This window comes from Rhinoraja longicauda, chromosome 26 (genome assembly GCF_053455715.1).
Source record: "Rhinoraja longicauda isolate Sanriku21f chromosome 26, sRhiLon1.1, whole genome shotgun sequence".
Classification (NCBI taxonomy): domain Eukaryota; kingdom Metazoa; phylum Chordata; class Chondrichthyes; order Rajiformes; family Arhynchobatidae; genus Rhinoraja; species Rhinoraja longicauda.
In genome coordinates this window covers 17,550,149-17,570,333 of record NC_135978.1, presented here as the reverse complement: position 1 = coordinate 17,570,333, position 20,185 = coordinate 17,550,149, and the positions used below count along the sequence as shown (strand labels likewise).

General features: G+C 41.5%; 1 protein-coding gene across 1 annotated transcript in view; it reads right to left on the bottom strand.

Annotated features, from left to right (window-relative positions):
* The window catches only part of LOC144606390 (scavenger receptor cysteine-rich domain-containing group B protein), a 35,066-nt gene that overhangs the window by 7,609 nt on the left and 7,272 nt on the right, over positions 1-20,185 (bottom strand). The window contains exons 2-9 of the mRNA XM_078422431.1: positions 15,165-15,197; positions 13,304-13,333; positions 11,970-12,275; positions 10,255-10,320; positions 8,252-8,566; positions 5,864-5,956; positions 3,246-3,305; positions 2,170-2,481 (exon numbers count right to left, since the gene is read on the bottom strand). Coding sequence (XP_078278557.1) covers positions 2,170-2,481; positions 3,246-3,305; positions 5,864-5,956; positions 8,252-8,566; positions 10,255-10,320; positions 11,970-12,275; positions 13,304-13,333; positions 15,165-15,197 — 1,215 coding nt within the window. The remainder of the gene's footprint in view (positions 1-2,169; positions 2,482-3,245; positions 3,306-5,863; positions 5,957-8,251; positions 8,567-10,254; positions 10,321-11,969; positions 12,276-13,303; positions 13,334-15,164; positions 15,198-20,185) is intronic.

The window sequence follows — 20,185 nt, the reverse complement described above, 5'->3', positions numbered from 1 at the left end:
GTATCCGTTGCTCAAGATGTGGACTCGTACATCGGTGAGACCAAACGCAGACTGGGTGATCGTTTTGCTGAACACCTTCCCTCAGCCCACGTAAACCAACCTGATCTCCCGGTTGCTGGACACTTTAATTCTCCTTCCCATTCCAACACAGACCTTTCTGACCTCGGTCTCCTCCATTGTCAGAGTGAGGCTAAATGCAAATTGGAGGAACAGCATCTTATATTTCGCTTGGGCAGCTTACAGCCCAGTGGTATGAATATTGATTTCTCTCACTTCAGGTAGCCCCGGCATTCCCTCTCTCTCCATCCCTCCCCCACCCAAGTTGCACTAGCTTCTCATTTTCACCCTACAAACAGCTTACATTGGCCCGTTTCCTTTATCATCGTTACTTTTTTGCATGTTTCATTCATTGTTCTTTGTCTCTCTACATCACCGTCTATATCTCTCGTTTCCCTTATCCCTAACCAGTCTGAAGAAGTGGTCTCAACCCGAAACGTCACCCATTACTTCTCTCTAGAGATGCTGCCTGTCCCGCTGAGTTACTCCAGCTTCTTGTGTTTATCTAAAGTAAAATATATTATTGACTACCATCAGACTCACTTTAGTAGTGCTACAATTTGTTGGGATGGTGTGAAACATAGAAATAAATTGCAATTGATGGCATTGCTCTACACCTGCTGCTAGCTGACCTTGCCCTTCACAGTGATAGACCTCAGGTTTGGAAGGTGCAGTCTTGGCATATTACTGCAGCGTTTTTTTGGATACATTACATGCTGTAGCCACAATGCAGTCAGGGTGGAGGGAATTAATATTTAGAATACCAATCAAGCTGACTTCTTTCTCATGGAGAGTGTCAAGAATCTTTGGTTCTGTTGGAGCTGCACTCATCAAAGGCAAATTCTATCACGCATTAGACCACGCTTTGTGTATGGTAGAAGGACTCTGTGGAATCAGGTGAAAGAGTCAGTGCAGGATTTTAAGTCTCTCATCTTTTCTTGTGCTTAAAATATTTATGTTGCTACACCAGACAAGTTTCTGGTGAGCAGGAACTCCCAGGATGTTGAAGACAGAAATTCTCTTTAGTTCCAGGTTAGCTTTGTGTTTTCAAAGTAATTTTCTTCCATGCCACAGGTGCAAGTTCCCCGGCTTTATATATCTCTGCCTTTCTGCACAACTATATCTCAGCCTTGTTAACTACCCTTACCACTCTGCTCTTCCTCTGGCTTTCTCTTTATATCTCTCTTTATATCTCATTTCAACTGCATCAAAAGTAGCTCGCTCACTTTCCATCTTTACAAATCTTCACCGTCAAGTTGGCTGAAGAAGGGTCTTGACATGAAATGCCACCTAGCCATGTTCTCCAGAGACACTGCCTGATGTGCTGTGTTACTCCAGCACTATGTGTCCTTTTGTCTATTCTGTTTCCTAACCAGTCTGGTTCAGATTTCTTCCCAAATGTTATGTGTGAAGCATATTTGGCATTTTTGACTCAGTTAAACCAATCTCTTGCCTGAGTTGGAAGTTTTAAGTCCCAATTAAGAGAGTTAACAACATAATATCATCAATGGAATGCAGCACTGTTGGAAAAGTCTCCTTTGAAGGTGAGAAAGTAAAATGAAGCTCATCCAAGTGAATATGCAAAAATATCCATGGCAGTTTTTGATTGATTGATTGATTGATTTAAAGATGGAGCATGGAGACAAGCCCTTCCACCCATCGAGTCCATGCTGACCATCGATCACCCATTCATACCAGTTCCATGTTATCTCACTTTTGTATCCACTCCATACTCTCTAGGGGCAAATTATATAGAGGCCAATTAACCTACAAACCTGTATGTCAGGGATGTGGGAGGAAACCGGAGCACCCGGAGGGAACCCATGCGGTCACATGCAGAATGTGCAAACTCCACGCAGTCAGCACCCGAGGTCAGGATAAACCCGGTTGTCTGGCGTTGTGAGGCAGTAGGTCGACCAACTGTGCCTCCCTGCTACTTCAGATACTCTGTTGCCCCAGTTTTGTAGAGTGGCCACATGGTATTCTGTTCAAACACATTCTCAAACACCAACATAGCAGATTATCCGTCCATTCAGAGCGACGCTGCCTGGTTGCCGAATATATACTGACATTACATGGTACAAATGAAATTGCGGTTGATTTTGATCTTACCTACACAAATAGCGCCTGCATCCTCATGGTGTCTACAGTTGTGCTTTCCCCATCCAAGGTTAGAGCATTCAGACAGGGCGGATTCTGTGCCTTTGCAGTTCACATTATCCAACAATATAGGTCCACTGCCATATCCAAAGTAACTTAGCTCTTTCGCAGTGATGGCAACACCGCATCCCAGCTGTCTGCAAACTACTGCCACGTTTATAATATTCCAGTCATCGTCACACACTGTTCCCCAATTATTGCCATAATATATCTCCACTCTGCCTTGACAGCTGTTGTTACCATTCACCAGACGGATGGATCTGGCTGGAAAAATATTAACACAGTTATTACATTTTCAGCCTTAATTTACACATGGTACTTTTAACTTGTTTAACAAGCAATCTATGCCACTTTACTGCAGGCAAGGAGAAGGTGAGACCCTCACTGCCAACTCAAAATGGCATACAAGCAGAAAACAGGGTAGAAATGGGCACAGGTTAGGGAAGCATAATAGTATAAGAAAATAACTGCAGATGCTGGTACAAATCGATTTATTCACAGAATGCTGGAGTAACTCAGCAGGTCAGGCAGCATCTCGGGAGAGAAGGAATGGGTGACGTTTCGGGTCGAGACCCTTCTTCAGTCTCTCCCGGTTTCCTCCCACACTCCAAAGACATACAGGTTCGTAGGCTAATTGGCTTGATAAAATTATAAATTGTCCCTAGTGTGTGTAGGATAATGTTAGCGTGCGAGGATCGCTGGTCGGCGAGCACTCAGTGGGCCAAAGGGCCTGTTTCCACGTTGTATCTCTCAACTAAACTGAACGCTGAAGATGATGGAACTTTCATAATATTGCTCAACTTCTTTCTAGGGTTAGGAAGCAATTATGTTATCCTTTTCATGGGAAATGAAACGTGGAACAGAGTTTGAATAGAGTTAGGCAGGGCATACATGGTATTTTGAAACTGCACAATATTTTCTTGTATTTTTAAATATATATATATATATAATACCTTGGATTGAATTCATAATTGATTATTTACCAAACACCAATAAAGCTTAATTGAATTAAAAATGATTAAGCTTACCCCTTTGAGATGTTGTTAGCTTTGTTGTTGTAATCTGTTCATAAGGTTGATTCATATCATCTGTAACCAAATATAAGGGATGATTGTCAATTGTGGACCTTGCAAAGACCTCTTTGGCATTATCGTGTTCTTTTAACATAAATTTCTAGATTTCTCCTCAGATGCTCACAAGATTCACTGGTCTGAACGGTTTCATCATGTACTTTACCCAGATGGTCAGTTTCCCAGTATCTGGGATAACTGTAATCCGCAAAATAAGATGGGCTGGGGTTGGGTTCGAAATTAAATTGTTGAGAAAAAATCTAATCCAAACCCAAGCCAACTGGCAATCATATATGAAGAAAGGTTTGGACTATTTTGATCTTCATAAAAGCCTTTGATAAGGTGTCCCATAGTACACCGATGAATAAGGATAGGAAATTTAGAGTCAGGGGACAATAGCAGTATTGTTTGTTGGCTTGAGGATAGGAGCAAAGGGTGGCTATACCAGATAGAAGAAGGTGGTAGAATCACTGAGTTTACGCTGGTGGGGCAGTCATGAAAAGAGACATAGTTGTAAAATAGGTGGACAGTCATATAAAACTGAGGTGCATGGAAATGTATTCTCTCTGATGCTAGTGAATCTTTGGAATTCTCATTTCCTGAGGAAGGCAGAGGCCAGACCATTGAATTTATTTAAGGTGGAGATAGATAAATATTTGAAATATCTAATATTGGAATTGAGGGTGACGAGAAGAAGGCACAGAAGAGGAGATTAGACCTGCACAGATCAACCATGATTATATTGAATTGTGGGGCAGACAAGGAGGCTGGGAGCCCACTCCTGCTCTTGTGTTCTTCCCATCCTCAACGATTAGTGCAGGGATAACCACTGTTTATAATTTATACTAATGAGTAGATTCAGCGATCAAACGTATGCTTTCTAACTTCATAGATGGAACATACTTGGGTGAGGCCTAGCAGTAGAGTAGTGGGGAGATAGTGAAGTGATAGTCAGAATTGAGAAAAAAAAACAACAAATTATAGGAAAGCATTAATAAACATGGACGCATGAATAGCAAATGAAGTTCAACACAAATAATTGTGAGGTAATACGTTTTAGTAGAAAGACTAGATATATCATTTGTTTGAAGATGCAAAATGAGATGGAATTGAGAAAGGAAGGAGTCCTGAACTAAAATACACTAAAATGCCTAAAGATAAGGCAGAGGTAAGAAAATCCATGTAAGATCCAAACCATACACTAAAGTTTAATTCAACCGGGATGGAATTAAAAAGTAGGAAAATTATATTAAACCTGTATTTAATCTTCCCATGGACAATTCTGGCCACAATGTTACAAAAGAGATATACAGGCTTAGAGAGGGTACTGGCAAGAGTAGCAAGGATGATTCCAGAAATGACGGGTACACATACCACGAGAAGTTGAACAAACTGGGTGTCTTTTCTTAAGACTCAAGAGCCAAGTGTTAGGGGTCAAGGGTCAAGAACGTTTAATTGTCAATTGCCACATGTATCGCCCACGGAACAATGAAATTCTAACAGATGATCTAGTTTTGATAGAATGGATGTTGAAAAGATCCTACTGTTTCTGCCTAGAAGCCATCAGTATAAAACCTGCTTCTGTGTTGACTGTTCTCTGCAGTTCTATGACTGAGACAGATGCAATGAGGCGAGATAGAAGGGTACGAATGGTGGTGGGAGGAATTTACCGATGGAGTTCATGAGACAGATTAGGTTACATTATTCTACAGAGGATGCATGGTTTGATGTTTACCTGCTACATTTTCCATTGGAACTACAGGAACTGTTTTTGGGTCAAGGACACTATCTGTATAACTCCTTTCACAAACCAACACTACTTCTACAATGTGTATGAAGGAACTGCAGATGTTGCTTTAAACCGAAGATAGACACAAAATGCTGGAGTAACTCAGCGGGACGAGCAGGATCTCTGGAGAGAAGGAATCAGGTCGAGATCTTTCTTCAGACTTCACTTCCACAAACTTCCACAATCTCCACCCCGCATCATTACCACTCAATCCTCTGATCTCCCAAACCTCTTCCTGATAACCTCAACACAGAGCACAGTCCTTCCCCCAAATGCAGAGCATCCCAGTTTCCCTCAGCTCTGCAATGTTGCTGCTCCCCTTTTTTCACTCTACCCTTCACTCCCCCAATTCTAAATGTACTGTTACCTTTTTGTGTCTCTCAGGGAGATAGCTATCTGCCGGGAAACCTGGAAAAATAAAATTCCAAATGTCTTCAGCTAAAAACCAGAGTGTTCGGGGAAGCCCATTCTATACAGTTTGTGTACATCCAACATCCAGGTTCTTGACAAGAGTACAACTCTATAAATATCAGCTGCCTGTTCAAACGCAGTTCCTTCATTTGTTATGAAAATTACTACTGATATTTCCTCCATCACCTTTCAGAAACCGTAAACTATAATGGTCCAGAATGGTTCTGACATGTTCAGGCAGTGGGAGTGATTTTCCAGTTTCACTCTTTGCTTGGTAAACTGGTGGGTGGCACTGCTTGGATGTCACAGGCAACTTAACTTTGTCCGATTTAAATTCAGTATCTACAGTGGGTAAGTTTACACAAACTTTCCTTACTGTGGTTGGTAGTTGGAGTAGAATCCGTGCCCATGTGTGATGTAGAAATTCCAGTGGTTGAAACATCTGGAGCTGATGTGGGAGTCCATGAATCTTGAAGGAAATAAAGAAGAAACCTTATATAATGTTAAAATGGTGAGCAACAGAGAACGTTGTTGCATTATTACCGGACAGCAGTGATTAAACTTGCATTGAAATATTATTTTTAAATTATAAGACATGCTCAGATACTTTACATGTGGAAAGGCAGATTTAGATCTCTGGAATGAGGTGGAGTAATTAACAGCCTAGTCGAGGAGATAATGGTTCGGACACTGGTTTACAGACTGGGGGTGAAGGCAGACTAAGAATTGAAACAAGATGCTTATGAAAGTCAAAGAGATAGAATGATGGGGACAGCATTGAAGATGAGGACAGTGATTTTTAATTTAATCGTGAGGAATAGGGATCCAATTTAGGTCAGTGAAGAAGGGGAAATAATGAGAAAAGGTTAATGAAAAATTGAGCCTGGATGTTCGAGTTCTGGGGAGAGGATGAGAGTCGCCCATTTAGAGAACACTGGACAATTTGAACTGCGAAGCTGTAAAAACATGACTGATGGTTTCAATGTTGGAAATTGGACAGAGGCAGGTATGCCACGGAGGTGGAGATCCACCTTAATGACATTCTGTAGGGGATGGAGCTCAGCTGTATTTCAACATAGAGGCCATGGCCACAAATGGCTGGCTTAGATTAGCCTAGCTTCCTATGCTGGAGATGAGTCAGTAGCTGAGTGTTGGACTTTATGACATGGGTCTGAAACAGTGAACCTGGTCTTCATAAAGTCGAGGTGGAGGAAATTGTATTTTGTTAATTTTATTTAAAGTGGAACATAAAATGTAGCAGCAGTGAGGTGATTGTGAGGACGATAGGCAGCGGAAGGGGAGAGCCAGCTGAACATTGATGTGGAAATGAAGGAACTTGATTTTGATCCATCATTTTACATTTAGTTTTACAAGGTTTCATTACACCAATCCTAATTTCTATTATTTTTAACAATTTTTAACAGTTTTATCTTCTTGGCAACAAGACTGTGAAATCAGTTTAGTAGTTGGTGCTGATATTAAGAGAAGGTTTGTGATAAGTTTGGTAAAACGTTAGGAAGCTTCAGAAATTACTAAATTATTGGCCGGGTTGCAAGGAGTCATGTTGTAACTAGAGCCAACGCTGTAATATTATATTTGTTACTGGAACTAGGATATGAAAATTCTGGTCATGAATAGTGTTACGGAACAAGGAGTCAGATGATATTAGGGTATTTAAACCTATAAATTATATTAGAAAAAAAACGTTATGCATAAATCATGCACAATGGGCCCTTGGTGAATATTTTAAAGTGTTTGGCCCATTTTCAGCAGCAATCTCACCCACGGAGAAAGTGGTACCTCTGCTAGCACTTCTGTTAACACTTCCTTTCACAATTCACCCACATGTGGTATTATTCCTCTGCAGTTTTCATGCAAGAGGTGGCACCATAAATATATATTTCATAGAAACATAGAAACATAGAAACTAGAGTAGGCCATTCGGCCCTTCGAGCCTGCACCGCCATTCAATATGATCATGGCTGATCATCCAACTCAGTATCCCGTACCTGCCTTCTCTCCATACCCTTCGATCCCTTTAGCCACAAGGGCCACATCTAACTCCCTCTTAAATATAGCCAATGAACTGGCCTCAACTACCTTCTGTTTCAGACAAATTGCATCAAAAGACTACAGCAGACCGTCCAGCAGGATGTTGGGAACGAAACGTGGAATAAAGGTCTTAGCTGGGACATTGATTGTACCTTCACTGACTCTTGCAGGTTGATATCCATGTGCTGCTGTATGTATGGAATTTGTACGTTTTCGCCGTGGCTGCGTCGGTTTTATCTAGGTGCTCCGGTTTCCTCCCACACTCCAAAGACGTACAAGTTTGTAGGTTAATTGGCTTTGTTAAAAATTGTAAATTGTCCCCAGGATAGTGCTAGTGCATGGGGTGATCGCTGGTCGGTGCAAACTCGGTGGGCGGAAGGGGGCGGAAGCATCCCGTAGGCAGGATTGAACCCGGGTCTCTGGCGCTGTAAGACAGTAACTCTACCGCTGCGCCATTGTTTCTCTTATAAACAGGATTGAATGTGCAGAGTTTGAAACAGGAAGAGCTGGAAATCATCAAATCTTAGATTACAATATACAGTATTTAGTCCGTGGAACCTGACACTGAACTTAGCGTATTTAGTGCTCCAGTGATACATACAGCTACATAGTGTTAGTGCAACTGAACAGTGTTGGAAATGGAGGACGACGGGTGAATTGACATTTGTGATATAAATGACCAAGACTTGGATTATTTTGGTGAAAACATTACCTGCACAGATGACCCCTGCATCTTCGTGATGCCCACAGTTGTGGATACCCCAGCCCAGACTGTGACAGCTCAACAGTGACAACTCACTCCCTTCACAGTTGACGTTGTCCATTAGAATCAGCCCTTTTCCATATCCAAAGTAGGAATTGGTGGTGGAGGAGATCGCTGTGCCACAGCCGATCTGCCGGCACACAACTTTGGCATCGTCCAAGCCCCAGTCATCATCACAAATCGTTCCCCAATGTCCTCTGTGCTTAATCTCCACCCTGCCTTGACATGAGTTGTGGCCATTGATTAATCGAATGTTGCCCTCTCCTGTAAGAAGACAAACCAGTAATATCTTTAAAAATATATCTTTTTGTAGTAAATATTTTTATCAACTTCCACTCTAATCTTCACATGATGGGCTTAATTGGCTTATTTTAACTGGATAATACTGTAAATGTAGTACTCTGCGGATTAACAACATTATACAGAGGAATAAAAGGATCTCTGATGCTACAAATCCACGCCTTTATTCCTATCCATTCTGTACTCGTTGATGCCTGATGAGGGTACCGTGACTATCATGGCAAAAACCCTTTATCAGCATTACTTATTTCCCATTGGGCAGTAAGTGAATGAGCATCTTACATTCCATCATGCACTTCAGCTTCCAACATTTGCAAATGGGAGAAACCTACGGTACTATGTTGTGTGAAGGGCCTCCACCACATTAGAGGGACATCGTCGCTACCTAAACCTAACATACACAATATGTTTACTTTGTCATCAACTAGAAAGGGGAATACTGGAATTTGGCTAATGTGGGGTTTACCCCCCCCCCCCCCTAATACCTCAGCTAACCCTGTACAGACCAGGTACTGAAACTCGCGGTGTAATTCATAAATAAGACATTGTGGAGTTGTTGATTAGTTAGGTTCCATGCAGCAGATCTCAGGAATTTCTTCCGCAGTGCAATTCTCTGTCATTGGAAGATTAACACCCATGCAAAATGTAATAAGTCTTAATCCAGTTGGTTTACTACAAAAATAAGGAAGGACAATAGCAACTGTGAAGACATTCCCAGCCGACAGCTTCTGGTCCAGAGACTGATTCCTCAGAAGGTCATGGAGAATTAACCTTGTTCAGACCAGATAACTAAAGAATATTAAGACTCTTATAAAACACATTCGATTCACAATCTAAGAGGAAAACCCCACTGCAACTGATTTGTTTATCCTTCCTTTCTTATGCAACCCTTTGCCTGTTTCCTCCCACGTGTTAATTCCGCTGTTTATGTTTATGGAATTTAATACTTCTAGCGAAGCCAGATAGCTTTAATGCCCAATATTCAGTGGTTAATCACATTCTTACAGATTTTCATGATCAATAATTGGGATTCAGTGATAAATATGCAGATCTTGCTTTAATGCAAGAGGGGCAATCATTTTAATTTGCATTTGGTCTTCCCTAAAACCTGGCCACTGAGTTAATTGACCATATGGCACCAAATCTCGATGGCCCAATGTCAGAAACCTGGCTCATTGTCGTAGTGCATATTTGAAGTGAGCTGACAGGACCTTTACAGAGCAAATCACAGGAACTTTAATCAATGCTACAGTTGCTTGAAGAGATTGAACATTCTAGACTATAGCCCACAAACCTTTCTTGGAGTATCCCACTCTAACGTTTCATAACACAAAATTATCTAACCATGGAAGAAGAGAAGCAAAGCAGGTGACGAGTGCTAGCCAAATTTATCTCGAGCACCAAGGAATGACAATTTACTGTAGGTTATCATGGCTGCCCATGCCGACCCTGCTCCCGCTCTATGGCTCAATGTGTCCCATTCATTCCCTTACATGGATCATACATGCACTTTCTCTTCATAAAGGCTATGGGTTCTCATCCACCTTCTCACTATAGCGACCACTTTGCACACTCATTCTGCAATTGTGTAACTACTCATGGTATTCAGCATAATGGTAACTTGGATGCCATTGTAAATTTATAATAATTACCTTGATTGTAATCCCACATAGATAGTTTGGTTTCATTTATCCTGTTTTTAGGAGTTGAACTGAAATCTAAAAAGGGAAAAAGATAATTTAAGTTTATATTATTGATCATTCATTGAAAAGGAGGTAAATATAATTTATCATAATGATCCTTGTGTGCTTTGTGGAGATGTGACAGAGAATAATGAAATAAGAATCACAATTCTCCCATGATTTGCATTCCTGACTGAGGGGAAATAGTGTGCTACTTAAATAGTTAGGGTGGGTTCTTATCTCTCAAATGCTTGTTGGGAAGGAGCAAAAATGTGGGGTAGGAAGAGAGGAGGGGAGAACCACATGGACACTTGGAGGTATACTAAGGAGCCATCCTGGCTTCACCAAAGAGTTCCAATGGCCTATAGGGCATGTTTCAAACTATTCTACAAATAACTGGATCACCAGAATTGGACGGAGAAACTGCTTTTCACTCTACTTGCACTCATTACTTTACAGTTAATACTATGATCCCGGTGTTGAATTTGCCCACACCCAGGCTGATAAAAGCAAAAGCAGGCAGTGGAAATACTGATAGTTGATGACCCTGCCTCCCTCCTGACATTGGAACACAATTGTGGGAGAGGGGTGGAACCAGAACTGGAACACACTTCTATGCCCCTCTTGCAGAAACATGTCAGCTGTGGCATTTCCCAGCCCCAAGCCATCTCCAGGCCCTGCAAGTCACCTCATCCAAATCTCCATTCAGGGATAGATGCAAAATGCTGGAGTTACTCAGCGGGACAGGCAGCATCTCTGGAGGGAAAGAATGGGTGACGTTTCGGGTCGAGTCGCTTCTTCAGAATGATACCAGGGGAGTGGGCGGTACAGAGATAAAATGTAGTCGGAGACAGTAAGACTGGTAGGAGAACTGGGAAGGGGGAGGGGATGGAGACAGAAGGAAAGCAAGGGTTATTTGAAGTTAGAGAAATCAATGTTCATACCACTGGAGTGTAAGCTACCCAAGCAAAATATGACTTGCTGTTCCTCCAATTTGCGCTGGGCCTCATTCTGACAATGGAGGAGGCCCAGGACGGAAAGATTAGTGTGGGAATGGGAGGGGGAGTTAAAGTGTGCATTCAGGGAAATGTTTTGAGTATTCAGCCTACCATTCTGCAGGAGTTCCATTAGTGTCATGCTATATCTCCAAATAAACATCTGAATGATGATGTTCATTTGGATGTACTGAACAGTGCTTAACTTGTTTCCTGGGAAAGGAAAGCATCATTTCAAAGCTCTGGATTATGCCACTAAAAGCCCTTACTTTGGCTGTCATGGAGACAATGAACTGAATGACTTTATGCACTGATATAAACATCCATGGTCACACTCTGAGTGGGATTTATTGTACATCCAGGAAATAAGATTTTAAATATTGTCCTGCAGTATTGTCAGTTAAATATAAGAAAATAACTGCAGATGCTGGTACAAATCGAAGGTATTTATTCACAAAATGCTGGAGTAACTCAGCAGGTCAGGCAGCATCTCAGGAGAGAAGGAATGGGTGACGTTTCGGATCGAGACCCTTCTTCTGTCAGTTAAATGTTCAATGCAGCTCATTTGTACATTGTGGAGTTGTTGGTGGGTTAATTTCCATTCAGCAAAAGGTCATGTCCGCTTGGCCATATGAATCAAAAATAACAATGTGCAATTCTCAGGTCTAAGATGAAAATCAAATTTTGTACCAATGCAGATGACGGCCACATCTTCGTAATGGTTGCAGTTGTGGATAGCCCATCCCAGGTTACCACACTCGATCAGTGATGACTCCGTCCCTCTGCAGTCCACATTGTCTAGCAGAATAGACCCCGTTCCCCTGCCAAAGGGCAGATTTCTTGCCATGGGGAGAGCTCGGCCACATCCGAGCTGGTGGCACACCACTATGGCATCAACGATGTCCCAGTCATCGTCACACACTGTCCCCCAGGTACCATTGTAAAGGACTTCCAAAAGCCCTTGGCATGGATTTCTCCCATTCACCAAGCGGACATCTGGGATTGAAATAAAGACATCAAAAAGGGTGAGAACTGCTGATTTTCTGTTAATACAAACAGAATCTCTTTTTTTTCTCCTTGAACTTTCAGGCTTTCCTTCCCCATCAGTGTGCATTAAATTAATGTATAAAGGAATGACGTGGAAAGAGGAGCAAAGGAGAGGAGAGTAGGAAATAAAAATTAGAAAGGTGAGATAGAGGTTAGAGTGTACTTTACTCTCTTCGAGCATCCCAAAGTGAATGAAGTATATTTTAAGCATAGTCATTGAAACACGGCAGCTGAAATACATACTGCAAACTCCACAAACCGTAAGGTGATATTGACCATATAATCTGAAGATGTGTAATGTTGAATGAGGGATACATATTGACCATATTATAAACTCAGGTTGACTGAAAGTTTGCACGTGGCATTTGGACTTTTCAGTGGCTGAGCAGTGGCCATCTCCAATAAGACCTAACTTACCACTCCCTAGCACTTATCCATCAGATCATTAACTGCACTAGCTACAGACGTAATGACTCATCTTCTGACTTCTAAACGCTATCCAACACTTCAAATGCTAAAGGGTTATGTATCATTCGCAACATGCTCCAGCACTTGAGAAGCAATGCCTGGAACAAAGGGCTTTAAACATTAACTCCCTTCACCATTAGCACCCAGTGGCTGCATCCTGAACCGCATGCAAGATGCGATACACTTACTTCCCATGGGTTCTCAAACAGCACCTCCCTAAGACCATGGCGCGTGGAATTTGGGAACTCCACCACAGTTCCAACTCATTCAACAAACTGACGTAGAAGTGTATTGCTTTCTTTCATTATTGAATCGAAATAACAGAATTCCCTACCAGTTGTACCTTTTATGAAGGTTTTAACCACCCACTAACTGCAGCATTCAAGAAGGCGGCTCACCACCGGCTTCTGAAGGGCAATTAGAGATGGGCTGGCCAGCCATTAACACCCACAACCTGGGAATGAAGTTTAGAAATACAGAGAGGTGTTTATCCAATGCATTTCTCTTACCTATGGAAGATGGTGTTGGTGTAGGCTCACCTAAAGTAGAAAAGCACCAGGTGAGTTTTGTGATACCTATAAACAGTGTCTTAAAGTGTCTACAAATTATGACGTTGATTGAACTACCTGTCAACATCATCATTGCAGTTTGGCTCTCAATATAAAAATTCCATATTTAAAAGATCAGACAAACAATAAAAATAATCAAAATGCATATGGAAATACAGAAATGTTTGACAAGAATTTCAGCTACCATTTTGTTGGGATGTGGAGTAGTGGAGTAAAAATAAAAGTGCTACAATACTCTAGACCTATGAAAACGTGTTTAGAACCGTATCCTAAAGAAATGTGGGTGGGAAGGTTAATAGCAGTGTGTAGGTGAATGGTAGAATCTGGAGAAAATTTTTAGGAAAGTGGTGAGAATAAAAAAAGGTGATTAATGTAGGATTGGTGTAAATGAGTGATTGATAGCGTAGATTTTATGGGCTGAAGGGCCTGTTTCTATGCAATAAACTCTCTATGACTGTTGACCCTAGTCTGTTCTGAGATTGGGTCTACAGTGGAGCTCTTGGTGAGGATCATAGTGTCCCAACAGGCATTGGGTATCTCATGCCATGGTAGAACATGACATTTACATCCTGCATCAGTCACCGTGTGCACATCTCAGAAAAGCATCTCCCCAAGTAAGCTCTATGTTCAATTTCAGTCAAAACCAATGAACAGGTCGAGCTTAAAAGCAATATCAGAAGGGCACTCACAGTCAACGCCTCTCTGAAGACATTTGGGATTCAAACTGAAAGTTGGGAGGTTTAGACAATGAAGAAGCTATTTGGGTAGCTGTGACTGTATGAGTGTTCCTACTGCTTGGGACAACTTGCCTCTCACATAGAGCAGAAATAAAAATAACAAAAGAGAATGGCAACAGAGAAGAAATGACAATGAACAGTCAAGTCTTCCCATAGGTCTTCCTATGACCAACACATGCAGCATCTGGCAATGGGTTAAGTGTTGGTCTTGGAACAATGACCAGGGTTTTAAGCTGCTGTGGGGCCTTTAATCTACCATACTTCAGATATCATTGTACTTTGAAAGTAAACTTCCTAGTTTACCAAGGCTTTTGCCTGTTGTTGGGGGAGGGATGTCCTGTGGTAGGAAAGGGGACATTTTCTATTGCCTGATTTTCCCTATAGCTTACAAGCAAGGGATAGGCAGAAGGCCTCTCAGCTTCCTAGTCCTGCAGTTGAAATGAACATCATCACTCCAGGACTTTGATAATACAAATATATTCTCATTTGAACCTCATCGGATTGGTTGCCTGTTTGGAAACGTCTGTTCAAGGCAGAAACAAAAGATGTGGAGAGGAGAGAATGTGGAATCCTCCCACATTCCAAAGACATACAGGTTTGTAGGTTAATTGGCTTCTGTATATTGTAAATTGTCTCTAGGATAGTGCTAATGTATGGGGTGAATGCTGGTCGGCGCAGAGTTGGTGGGCCAAAGGGCCTGTTTCCAAGCTGTGTCTCTAAGGTAAAATAAAATAAACTGCAGTTCTTTCTGGAGACTGGGACTCCTCGTTTTCCTTATGTCAGAGCATGAAAGAGGTGGTGTGAATGCTGAATATTAAAAACTACTCACCCAGACCGTTCACTTAATTTACATCTTATATCAACCCAATTCTAGTAAATGTTGATCCTTAATCATCTGTGAGCTTGGTTTTGGTGATTATGTTTACATAGGTATGCATATTCATCGTGGAGATTTGTATTTGAATGTCAATGCGCCTGGATGTGTATGAGTGAGTTTGCATAGTAATGTTTGTGCCGATATTAATTAAAAGATTCAACGTTTGGTTCCAAGACAACCTACTTACTTCTGACTTCACGCTTTGAAACATATTCAGTTTCTGAAAGAAAGGAAAGCCGAGATGTAAATCTGTGAAGAGAACAATTTGACAACAGCGCTCCATAAAATGCTGATGTTGAATGTCAATGAGCTCTCCCTAATCTAATTATCATGACATCTTCATCATAGGATGCAGAACACAAAAACACACAAAAACACAGACACAGACACATAGACACACACACACACACACACACAGATGCTAACAAACACACACACACACACACACACACAGAGAGAAACACACAGATGCGCACAGATGCACACACAGAAACACAGATGCACATAGACACACTTACACAGAAAAACAGAAACACACAGATGCACAGACGGAGACACACACACACACACCAACACACACAGATATACATACACACACCAGGCCAACTTTGTGTTGCTCTCCTTAATTCTGGTTTACCGATCTTATGCTAACATTATTTGTCCCTCATGCCTTTTGCAAGGTTGATTCAATAACCTGGAATGGCCACCCAGAACACATAGAAAAAAATGGAGAGATTACAAGACACACGAGTATGAATGTGTTTTCTATATATGATTGGATAGTTATTTCAAAGGTCCAACACAGGTACAATTGGTTAAATAACATCATAATAAGTTGGAGGATTCTAAAACCCTGTATCGAATCACTATTTTTCTGACATTTCCTAAGAGTTATGGGCTTTTATCTTTCCAAGTCATCTTTTAGACATTTCACTGCCTCCATCAAACTAGCTGTGGGACTGCTGTTTCAGTTGGAGACAGCAGAGGACACTGCAGGCCTTAAAACGCAGAGCTAATCTTGGCCTCTGAATGATTGGAAATTCCATTTTGGCACCCATTCCTCAGAAACTACTGTCTGCACAGTCCAAGCACTTCACTGTTCCCCTTCCCCTTATGAAGATTGAATGAGGTAAATTTGTCTGCAGGTGGACACAAAATGCTGGAGTAACCCAACGGAGTGAAATACATATTATATTTGTATTTCACTCCTCCTGTCCTCTCCATATTTGTCATCTTTTTTCTCCTGTTCTCCTCTAACCTTTGTCATTCATTGATCCACCCATCTGCTAATCTTTGTCCCAACCCAACTTCTCTTTCCCAGCTTTCTTTTCCCTACTCCTATCAGTTCAATGGTCTCGACCCAAAATGCCACCTACCCATCTCCCTTCACAGATGCTGCTCGACCCTCTGAGTTCCTCTTATTTTGATCAACATTTTAGTATCTGCAGTTTCTTGTGTCTCCATTATACTCCATCTGCCGGCTTTTGACCTACTCGCTCAAATCAGCTTTAACACTTTGCAGCATTCTTATATTCTCCTCAAGGCCTACTTTGGCACCATGCTTTGTATTAACAGACTTGAATATAACAAATGTCATGCCCTTGGCTAAATTATTAACGTAGATTGAAAAAAAGTCAAGGTCCATGCACTAATCCTTCTGGCATTCAATGAGTCATTCAATGCCTGCCATCCTGAAAATGATCCATTTATTTCTGGCTGTCAGCCAGTCTTTAACCCAAGTTAATACATTATCCATGGTTGCATGAGCACTAAACTGGTGCAGCAACTTTTGTGGCACTTTACTGAATGTTCACTGAAATCCAAATTTACAATAGCCACCTTTATGTAACCTGCTTGTTACACTACCAAAAAGCTCAGTAGCTCTTTCAATCAGTGAATCTGTGGAATTCTCTGCCACGGAAGGCAGTGAAGGCCAATTAACTGGATGTTTTCAAGAGAGAGTTAGATATAGCTCTTAGGGCTAATAGAATCAAGGGATATGGGGAGAAAGCAGGAACGGGGAACTGATTTTGGATGATCAGCCATGAACATATTGAATGGCGGTGCTGGCTCGAAGGGCCGAATGGTCTACTCCTGCACCTATTTTCTATGTTTCAATCATAATATGTCTCACATAAAATCATATTTCCCTGCCTAATTGAGTTGCGTTTTTTTCACATGCCTTGCATCTATGTCCTCAATATCTACATTTTCCCACCACTGACATCAAGCTTTTGGTTCGATGGTCTACGATTCCCTGTTTTCCCTCTTCTTCCTTTCCTGAACAAAGCAGTTATATTTGCTACCTTTTACATCAACAATTTGTTGCCCTGATGGTCCCAAGGGAAATTTTCTTGGGGAGGTTTTGAAACAAAATTTGAGGTAGTATTTGGGCAGATTATTGAAATTTTGATTAATAACATAGGGGTAACTTAAATGAGAAATGAACGATAGACAGGAAGAGGAGTTTGGAGGGGAGTTCCAGAACTCAATGCTTTGGTAGCTGAAGACATGGCTGCTTCATTGAAATGATTAAATAAGGACACGATCAAGAGCATATGACATAGGAGTGCCGAGATCTCTGATGTTTGTAAAATTGGAGGAGATTACACAGAAAGGAACACAAAGCTGCAGAGGGATAAGAACACTGGAGCTTGTACGTCATGAAATATATGCCGATGGATATCAAAAATGGGGCAAATGGGAAACAGCACAAGGTATGGAGGTGTATGACGGCCAAAGATTTTTTTAAATAGTTTACCAGGAAATGGAAAAGACTTTAGCAAAGAATGAACATTTAACTCACCACTCAAATCTCATTATTGGTAGTCATTGTAACCCGAGTATGGTCATGAAGTCCAGTCTTAGGGCTAATAATCCAGGGGGGTGAGAGTTCAAATCTCACATTATCAACAAGTGAATTTATACTCAATAAAACTCTGTAATTTGTAAAAGTGCCTATGCATGTGGGACTGGTTGTAAAATCTCAACTGGTTTAATTCAGATTGTTTACCATTCTTGTCCTGACTAGTCCATTTGTAATTTGAACGTCCTACCAATATCATTGAATCTTAATGTTCTAATGAACTGGCACAGCAAACTGTGCAGGTGTTAGGGAGGCAATAACTGTTACCATTTCCTATGATTCTTACACCCTGAAAATGAAAAACTATCTAGCTCTCAATGGGTGAGAAAGAATTGTGGAATTATTATAGCATAGAAGCAGAAGGTAGGCACAAAATGCTGGAGTAACTCAGCAGGTCAGGTAGCATCTCAGGAGAGAAAGAATGGGTGACGTTTCGGGTCGAGACCCTTCTTCAGTTTGATGTCGGGGAGGGGGCGGGACAAAGATAGGATGTAGTAGGAGACAGGAAGACAGTGGGAGAACTGGGAAGGGGGAGGGGAAAGAGAGGGACAGAGGAACTATCGGAAGGTAGAAAAGTCAATGTTCATACCGCTGGGGTGTAAACTGCTCAAGCGAAATATGAGATGCTGTTCCTCCAATTTGTGCTGAGCCTCACTATGACAATGGAGGAGGCTCAATGCAGAAAGATCAGACTCACTATGACAATGGAGGAGGCTCATGACAGAAAGGTCAGGCTCACTATGACAATGGAGGAGGCTCTCACTATGACAATAGAGGAGCATAGAAGCACATCATTCAGTCACGCTTTGCTAACTCCTTGTAGAACAATCGATTCGGTCCCTGTTCTTTCTTCATGGCAAAGTTATTTTCTCCCAAGTACCTATCCAATTCTCTTTAGAAAGCCCTGATTGATTCTGTTTTTACCCATCCCTTCAATTAGTATTCCAGGACACAATGACCCTCTGCGTTAAAGAAAAGATATATCAAAATATTGCATCTTATGACCAAAATATTATATCTGTGTCCCTTGCAGCTCGGGCCACCCATTAATGGCAATGGTTTCTCACTGTTTATCCAGTCTGAATACATGATGATCTGGTGTATTCTGACTAAATCGGACCCCGACAGACCTTTCAGGTTAGGTAGAGGTTCATTTGCACCTCCTCCAACCTTATCTACTGTATCTGTTGTTCAAGATGTGGACTCTTATACGTCAGCGAGACTAAACGTAGCCTGGGAGATCGTTTAGCTGAACACCTTTGCTCAGTCCGCCTTAAACTACCTGATCTCCCTGTTGCTAAACACTTTAATTCTCCTTCCCATTCCCACACTGATCTTTCTGTCCCAGGTCTCCTCCATTGTCAGAGTGAGGCTAAATGCAAATTGGAGGAACAGCATCTCATATTTCGCTTACAGCCCGGAATGAATATTGATTTCTCTAACTTCAAGTAACCCCGGCATTCCCTCTCTCTCTATCCCTCCCCCACCCATGTCGCACCAGCTTCTCATTTTCACCCAACAAACAGCTAACAATGGCCTGCTTCCTTTATCATCATTACTTTTTTGCATATTTTTCATTCATTGTTCTATATCTCTCTACATCATCGTCTATATCTCTCGTTTCCCTTATCCCTAACTGGTCTGAAGAAGGGTCTCGACCCGAAACGTCACCCATTCCTTCTCTCCAAAGATGTTGCCTATCCTGCTGAGTTACTCCAGCTTTTTGTGTCTATCTTTGGTTTAAACCAGCATCTGCAGTTCCTTCCTACACACTTCTCACAACCTTCTCTGATCCAAGTAGAACTATCATATCTTCTCCAGTCTAATCCCCGAGTTGTAATCTCTTATCTCTCTCATAAAACTTTTCTGCTCCTTGTCCAACTCTTTCCCATCCTTTCTATAGTGTGATGATCATAATTGGGCACAATATCCCAATTTTATATAGTTCAATATAATCTTCTTGATTCTGTACTCTACACTTCTATTTATGAAGCCCATGGTCAGAACCGTATGTGCTCCACTAACTGCTCCCTCAACATAACATGCCACTTTTCAAAGATTTATGCATACCTACACCCAGGCTTTACTGTTTCTGCATATGCTTTAAAACTGCGTCATTTAGCCTGTAGTTCTGAATAAATCGATTGCACAAGTCAGTTGACTTGTCAGAGTGAACTGTGTATCCTCTCATGGGTGAGCAAGCTATTTACCAAAATTCTGATGCCATCATTCCTGACCACAACTACCCCACATTCATAATATTTCTTTTTGAACTTTAGGGAAACCAGGTTTTTGTGGTAGGCAAGATGGATGGCCTGGTGGTGTTCAGTGGGCGGAGGCAC